This window comes from Musca domestica, unplaced genomic scaffold (genome assembly GCF_030504385.1).
Source record: "Musca domestica strain aabys unplaced genomic scaffold, Musca_domestica.polishedcontigs.V.1.1 14, whole genome shotgun sequence".
Lineage (NCBI taxonomy): Eukaryota > Metazoa > Arthropoda > Insecta > Diptera > Muscidae > Musca > Musca domestica.
In genome coordinates this window covers 6,748,744-6,756,922 of record NW_026712192.1, presented here as the reverse complement: position 1 = coordinate 6,756,922, position 8,179 = coordinate 6,748,744, and the positions used below count along the sequence as shown (strand labels likewise).

The following is an 8,179-nucleotide window of genomic DNA, read 5'->3' as shown; positions in this document are numbered from 1 at the left end:
AATCCGTTCGACTATTGTGTCTGGAGTATTTTGGAAAGCAAGGTTGGCACTAAAAAATACCAACGTGTCGATCACCTCAAGCAAGCGCTTCGCCGGGAATGGGCGAAAATACCGCAGAGCAACATTCGGGCAGCGTGTGACGGCTCATTGGCCGTTTTAATGCCATAATTCGAGCCAAAGCTGACCAATTCAAACAAATCTAAGCTTATTCTTTTTCTTTCATGCAATAAAATTTAAAAAAAAAATTAAAAATTATGGCGTTTGACTTTGTTGCACCATAGATTTTGTTTTGAATATTATTCAAAGAAAAAGTGTTCAATTTCTGCTAAATTTAAAATTGAAACTAACATCGTTCGGGGATAATAAATGTTTGCGTTTTGTTATATTTGAAACTCGAAATTATGAAAAATCCATGAGGTTCCCTTCGTTTTTCATTATTTTTCTTTTGAGTTAAAATATTGACAGCAAACTGTCAAATAAACAAAACAACTTGTTGCATTTGTTTTTAGCAACTTTGAAATTGCAATACTTTCGCTTTTTTATTGTACTATGGTACAAGAATAGGGAAGATGTGTCAACGCTTGGGAACATTGATATTTCAATTTTTTTATTATTTTTAATAAATATATTTGAATATGTTTTCTTATGTGGCGTTTCCACTGCACTTGATTCGCTCTCTATTCGTTGTTTGACCCTTAACTATGAAAAAACTACCTAATTCTTCACACAAAATTTCCTGAGCGAACACTCATATTTGTACGTTGTTCAAATCAAATCACTCTCAGAACAACGAAAAAATATGTCCCATCCCTAAAAAATGAGAGCACTTATCGAAAAAATAAATTATGACATTAAAAAATTATAAATAGAAAAATTTAATGAAATTTTAAAAATTTTTGGGAAGACTGAAAATTATGAATGAAAACTACAATGTTGATTGGCGTATGTACATTCAAACGAAAGTAAATTTTGTTTTCTTTCTCATTCGAGGTACGCATTTGGTCCACGAGTTAAAATTTCTACAGAAAACTGCAAACAAAATAGTCAATATTTTCAAAATGTTTCTATCGGCAGGAAAAATGTTTGACAAGTGTCTCTTCAGCAGAATTTAAAAATGGAAAAACACAAAAATATGTTCAAAATGTCAATATTTACACAAAAAGTTGAAAACGTGAATGAAAATTGTAAAATTAATGATATAATAAATCTTTGGGAGAAAAACAATAATTTCTTATATTCATATTAGTGAGAATTTCATGTATTTTCGTGTACATTCCCTTTAAAATCAACAAAAATTTTTTTTGAACAAAGGAATTATTTTACTACGAATTACGAATCGTGCCGTATGAACGGGTTAATTCGTGTACCTAATTCTGAGAGCGAACAACGTTGTTCGGTTTCCAATGGAAACATGCTATTAAACGACACAAATCGGAGGTTGTTATAATATGTACTTTTCAACAGTTATTACAAATTTCGATAATTTTTCATCCAACATTTTCAATTTCCAAATCGGTTTGACAGTTCATTGTCCCAATAGCTTTGTCGATGCGACTACCTGTATTCTTCTACCATGCATTCATGGTAGAAAAATACAGGTAGATGCATCAACGCTTGGGAGCATTGATATGTCACAAATTTTTAAATTTCTTATCAAATATAAGTAGATTTTTATATGTTTTCTTATACGACACAAATCGTGGGTTGTAAAGATATACATTTTTCAACAATTTTTTTACAAATTTAAATAATTTTTCATTCAACATTTCCCGTTCCAAAATCGGTTTGACAGTTCATTGTCCCAATAGCTTTGTCGATGCGACTACCTGTATTCTTCTACCATGCATTGTGCCATTGTTGTATGTTTTGACAAATACAAAGTCATGGCAACCCCATTTAGCTGTTTGTTTTTCTCTCCCCATTCGTAAACTCGGTTAATTTGTTTTCTATTTATCTTTTATCGGCCATTCTCTTCACCTTTATTTACTCCTATCAGCAACGGAAAGCAACAATTCCGTTTGTTTAGTTTAGTTAGCTTTGACTTGGATTCTTCTGTACACTTATCTTTTCCTCGCTAACCACAATGGATACCAATATCGACAATGCTCTGATAGAGAAGAAAACCCTTTCTCCAGGCCGACAATATATTCCACTAAAACCAGGAACGAGGGTAAGGAGTAGTTTTTTCGATTTATTCGCATGTATTTGAAGGAACTATTATGCATTTCCATTTAGGTGAAGTTCCATTTCCAAACAAAGAAACCTGATGGAACTATACTGGATGATAGTCGAAAAATGGCAAATCCAATGGAACTGGTATTGGGTAAAAAATTCAAATTGGAAGTTTGGGAGGTGATAGTGCAGAAAATGGCATTACATGAAGTGGCCCAATTTACGGTGAACAAAAAGGTCAGACAAAGGTCATTACCAGGATGTATTACCAACTCTCAAAGATGACATTGCCATTAAATGAGGGCAAAGCGTGTCATTAGTTTGCAGGTTTTACTAACTATTGTCTTTTTGCAGTTGGTAGCTCAGTATCCATTCATATCGAAGACTTTACGTGATGTTGGCAAAAAAGTGGAAGAACGTCGTCATTGCTGTGGAATGACTCTACAAAATGATGGACTAGGCTATAAAGACTTGGATGATTTGCTGTCAAATCCTACCAATTTAATTTTCACCATTGAACTGTTGTCCATTGAAATGCCTGAGGATTATAAAAAAGATACATGGCAATTGTCAGACGACGAAAGATTAACTACCTCGGAGAAATTACGTGACGAAGGAAATGAGCTATACAAACAAAAAGAATATGCCAAAGCTGAAGAATGTTATCGTCAAGCTGTGGGACTCATAGAACAGCTAATGATAAAGTAATAATGCTTGACATGTTTTAATTTTAATTGTACATACTAAATAGCTTTTATATTGTGTCAATTATCTTTTTAATAGAGAAAAACCCCACGATGTAGAATGGCTGGAATTGGCGAAACATAAAGTTCCTCTTCTGCTCAATTATGCTCAGTGTAAGCTATTAGCCAAAGATTATTATGCCGTTATAGAACATTGTACGGAAGTTCTTCAATTGGATCCAGATAATATTAAGGCTTTGTTTCGTCGAGCTAAAGCACATTTTGGTGCATGGAATCCTGCAGAGGCTCGTGAAGATTTTCAACGTGCAGCTGAATTAGATCCATCTTTGCATGCTGCTGTAACGAAGGAGTTGAAGGCAATCGATAAGACACAACATGAGCGTGATCTAGAAGATAAGAAACGTTTGCAAGCATTATTTTAGTTAGCGGGCAACATATTACAAAATGTAATATAAATTAAATTATATTAGTAAAATCTATATTATTGAATTGTATATAATAATAAATGTTTATATGTGATAAAAATTAAGTTGTAATCTATTCTCGAAAATAGAAATAACTCGAGAAAATCGTTTATTGACACATTTCATGATCTAAGCAAAAAATACATCAACATCTTCGAAGAATTCTCTCAAGAGGTATTGTACGCACCAGTCAGATAGTCGGGTGGACATCGTTAAATCGACTATCTGAACCGTTATTTCGGTGATGCACATTGTGGACATATCAAATTATATATCTGCACATTGTGGACATATCAAATTATATATCTGTAGCCATGAGATGAGGGTATAAGAAATGAGCCTGTCATTTAATGTCACATTATAGTTAACATTTGAACTGATAGATGTACCTCTCATCTTATTGGGCGTACTTCAATGGTCTCTCGCCCATCCAAAATTGTCCCTCTATGTAAACTAAACATGTTTTACTCATTGTTCTCTCCGACTATCCCTATTCAGGATTACACCCAAATATATGAAAAGGGATAAGAATTTGCTTACTATAATATTCTACGGATACATGTTATGTGAATCAATGTTTTCATATCATACGATTACGGAACCATCAAAAAGTGAAATGACAACATCGACATCACATTTATTCGCCACACATTTGTTTTATTCATTTTCCAAATTTGTTTTAATATGTTATTAATGTAAAATTTAAGATATTGTGATTAGTTTTTGAAGGAGATCCATGTGACATATTTTTTGTATATATTTTACATAACAATATATGTATGCTTATGAATTACTATTTAATAAATGTTTTTTTTTGTTTTAGATATTAACTAAAATTATACATTAATTTACAATGACTTCACAAAACAATAAATAACTAAAATTACACATATTCGTCTACGAAAAAAATGTTTTAATTTATTATTTATTTATTATTTATTATTTATTTTCTTAACTACACCCTTCTGAGGCGCATTGTTGCTGCACCCTCAGCTTCACCCCTATGTTTGTTGTCATCGGTACGCCATACAAACGGCTCCAGACGATCTTCAACATCCAAAAAATTGTTAATGGTCTCTAGGCTTTCCAAGTTTGCATTCAATATGGAATTACAACGACTCAGCTGTTCGGAGATCAGACGCACCTTGGCAAATTGTTCAGCGTACGCAGCATAAGTCTTTTGCATATCAACAAATGAAGCAAAAAGTGTGGTTATTGAATTGCTCACCACTTTAGTACGTTCAACAAGATGCGACTGATCTTGGGCCACCATGTTGGCACACATATTCAGATGTGTTTGCATGCGACAGCAAATATTCAACAAATGTGGTTGAATATCAAGTCTTTCCAACAGTTCTGCATCTTTGGTGAATGTTGATGAGCTAATGGTGTCCCGTAAAACTGGCAAAAATTGCGGTATATTTTGCAGTTGTTGTAACTCGGTTTCGATTTCTTCATGAGGATCCTTTACTCCGGGTTTTACAATCACTATGCTATGGGTACCAACAGTAGACTGAGGTCTTTTTGGTTTGGCACCTGTATTGGGCCGTCTTAAGACTAATGAATTACGATTAGTTGCCGGACTACTGCCGGATTTTCCTCGAATCTTAGGTGAATCACCAATAGGTCTGTCTGTTGTATAGGAAACGTAAGGCAAATCGGAGCACACACTTAACGGCGGAGATGAGGGCCTACTCATTTCCGATGTTGTTGGAGATGGTATAGGATCATTGGTTTGCCTTAGTTTACTGGTGGTGGATGAACTAGCACTACCCTGTCTCAACATGGAACGTTTTTTTATTGCACCTGCGGCAGTTCCTTGAATCATAGGCGAAGGTCGGCCAGTAGAATTTTGATTCAATTGAGTTCTAGCATCTCCATCGAATATTTCACGGCCGTCCGCTTCCGCCCTTTGCTGGGAATGTTCAGCACCCATTTCTGGAATATTTATCTTTCTTTTATGATAATCAGTGACCTTTCGGATATTTTCTTTGTTCTTGCGAATTTCTTCCTTTTTTCTTGATTTTGGACCGAAAAAATCAAAAACGCTCCAATAGCAGAAGAGAGGATATCGATGAGAACCAAGTAAAAAACGACATTGTTTACGAATGTGGTGGATGATGTATAATGACCTAAGACGTGTTTACGAATATGGCATGAGAGAAAACGCAATCAGCTGTAGTACTTTAAAATAGGGATATGTTGCTCGACTTACCGAAACGCTTAGATATCTTATGTGTTGTTCATACGAAATGGTATAATTAAGAAAGTAAAGTTCATGCAATGCATATAAACTTTTAATTTTTTTGTTTTCAAAATTATTAATTTTACGACATTTTATTGTCAACATGTCTATTCATAAATCCATTGTACAGTGAGAGTCAAATGAAAGTGTACACGAATGTTTATTATGTTCCCTGTTTCATATAAACCCTATCATGTAATATTTTATACAACAAATTATGTTTTTTGAAAATGGTATTTACCCCTCTCTTATTTTCTAAAAGAAAAATTAACAAAATTTTACAAATAGAAAAATTGCATAGCGAAAACAAAAAATAGTCCATATGTGACGCGTCAAAAGAAAGTGTACAACATGTTATTCCAATACATGAGAGATTGGACACAGTTAGATTTTACCGTTATTTTTTCTTTTTTCCTTTCTGCTTGTTTTTCTTTTATTGGTTCTAATACTGTCAATGATTTAGTAGTGAACTGGTCAGCAACAATTGAAGTTTGAAGACATTCTAAAAAATTTTCCATAATGGGTAAACAAACTTCACTCGATACACGTGAGCTTATCATAAAATTTCACAATGAGGGAAAAACACTGCGTGAAATTGGTTTAACTATCGGCAGGTGCCACAATACGGTGAAAAAAATAATTGATAAGTACAAAAAGTTCCAAAAATTGGAAAATCGTCCTAAATGTGGCAGGCCAAGAAAACTGAATGAGGTTCAAATACGATCGATTGTACGAAATGTAAAGAAAAACCCTGTAGAAAGTGCCGTTAAAATATCCAAAGAAATTTCAGAATCGTCTGGAACTACTGTTAGTGCCAGTACAATACGTAGAGCACTACACGCTAACGGGATTCATGGAAGGGTTCCAAGAAGAAAACCCTTAATATCCAAAACCAACCAAAAACGTCGACTCGATTTTGCTAATAAATATAAAAATAAAGATATTTCTTTCTGGAATAATATAATATTTAGCGACGAAAGCAAATTTGAAATTTTTGGCAAAAGGAAACCTGCTAAAATTTGGAGGACCAAAAACAGTGAATTTGCGGAACAGAATTTAGTATCCACTGTAAAGCACGGCGGAGGTTCAGTGATGGTCTGGGGATGCATGGCAGCTGGTGGAGTTGGTAACTTGGTTTTCATAGAAACCACAATGAATAAAATGGAATACCTTAACATTTTAAAGGAAAATTTGAAGCCTAGTGTTGAAAAGTTGCGCTTGGATCGAGGTTGGATCTTTCAACAAGACAATGATCCAAAGCATACTTCAAAAATAGTTAAGGAATGGCTGCTTTATCACACTCCTAAGCAATTGGATCACCCTCCCCAATCTCCGGACCTCAACCCAATCGAACATTTGTGGGAACATCTCGATCGCGAAATAAGAAAGAAAGAAATTCGTAGCAAGGACTCGCTCAAATCGGCTATATTGGAGGAATGGTAAAAAATTTCACGCGAAGTAACCGAAAATTTAGTCAATTCGATGCCGAGAAGATTACAGGCTGTAATTCAAGCAAATGGGAAGCAAACAAAATACTAATATATATATTAATATATGAATTTATATATTAAGTTTGCATTGTACACTTTCTTTTGACGCGTCACATATGGACTATTTTTTGTTTTCGCTATGCAATTTTTCTATTTGTAAAATTTTGTTAATTTTTCTTTTAGAAAATAAGAGAGGGGTAAATACCATTTTCAAAAAACATAATTTGTTGTATACAATATTACTTGATATGGTTTATATAATACATGGAACATAATAAACATTCGTGTACACTTTCTTTTGACTCTCACTGTATATACACAATTACGACATGCTGGTAGCACAAGAAAATAAAAACGAATAAAAATTATTCGCACAATAACGGACAATAAAAAGTAGGCAAGACAAGAAAAGATGTATAAAGCTGTTACTTACATCCCGGGATTCTCAGAAGGTCTTTGTAAATCAAACATCTATAATAAGGACGACTATCACTTAGCGTTAAAATCCTGTAATAATGTCGACAGTACTTTTAGTAAAACAAAATCTAAAATTAAGTAGGAGGGCAAGTGCAATGTAGTTTATATATAACATGTAATCGGAACGACTCCGACGTATGCCAAAAGGCATATGTCGGCACGACAAAGACGAAATTGAAAACTAGACTTTCCGGACATAAATCGGATCAAAAAAGTGACAAGCCTCTCGAACGGAAGACTGCTCTAGTGGCCCATTGAACATTGACAGGACATAAACCTAAACTTAAAGACGTCGACATGTTAGCACAAGAAAATAATTACAAAAGACTATTTACATTGGAAAGGTTGCATATTATAAGTTTACCAAATGACAAATGAATTAATTATTAAACCGATACAGGGCCTCAACTCTTGTTCTATGAAAATGTGAAATGAAAACTTTTATAAAGGAAGGAAATGTCAAATGAAAAATTTTATAAAGGAAATATTTCTAAATTCATAGTTTCATATGACAAGAATCCAGCCCCAGACCCATGGTAGAAAAATACAGGTAGATGCATCAACGCTTGGGAGCATTGATATGTCACAAAATTTGAAATTTCTTTTCTAATATAAGTATATTTTTAT

At 33.8% G+C, this 8,179-nt stretch overlaps 2 protein-coding genes across 2 annotated transcripts; one reads left to right on the top strand and one right to left on the bottom strand.

The window, feature by feature from the left end:
• The first annotated feature begins 1,744 nt into the window (after window positions 1–1,744).
• LOC101892295 (AH receptor-interacting protein) lies at window positions 1,745–3,401 on the top strand. The gene is made up of 4 exons (XM_005190385.4): window positions 1,745–2,170; window positions 2,236–2,409; window positions 2,527–2,876; window positions 2,956–3,401. The coding sequence occupies exons 1-4, from the start codon at window positions 2,084–2,086 to the stop codon at window positions 3,296–3,298; spliced, it is 954 nt and encodes a 317-aa protein (XP_005190442.1). The 5' UTR covers window positions 1,745–2,083; the 3' UTR covers window positions 3,299–3,401.
• Window positions 3,402–3,959: 558 nt separating this feature from the next.
• LOC101892463 (uncharacterized) lies at window positions 3,960–5,681 on the bottom strand. The gene is made up of 2 exons (XM_005190386.4): window positions 5,556–5,681; window positions 3,960–5,472 (listed from the first exon to the last, which is right to left on the bottom strand). The coding sequence occupies exon 2, from the start codon at window positions 5,274–5,276 to the stop codon at window positions 4,296–4,298; it is 981 nt and encodes a 326-aa protein (XP_005190443.1). The 5' UTR covers window positions 5,277–5,472; window positions 5,556–5,681; the 3' UTR covers window positions 3,960–4,295.
• Window positions 5,682–8,179: the final 2,498 nt, after the last annotated feature.

Excerpts from the sequence above, each read along its gene's own strand:
- LOC101892463 (XM_005190386.4), bottom strand. The coding sequence starts at position 5,276 with ATGGGTGCTGAACATTCCCAGCAAAGGGCGGAAGCGGACGGCCGTGAA.
- LOC101892295 (XM_005190385.4), top strand. The coding sequence starts at position 2,084 with ATGGATACCAATATCGACAATGCTCTGATAGAGAAGAAAACCCTTTCT. Across the intron at positions 2,410-2,526 it reads AATTTACGGTGAACAAAAAG|TTGGTAGCTCAGTATCCATT; the intron begins GTCAGACAAAGG and ends GTCTTTTTGCAG. Across the intron at positions 2,877-2,955 it reads ATAGAACAGCTAATGATAAA|AGAAAAACCCCACGATGTAG; the intron begins GTAATAATGCTT and ends TCTTTTTAATAG.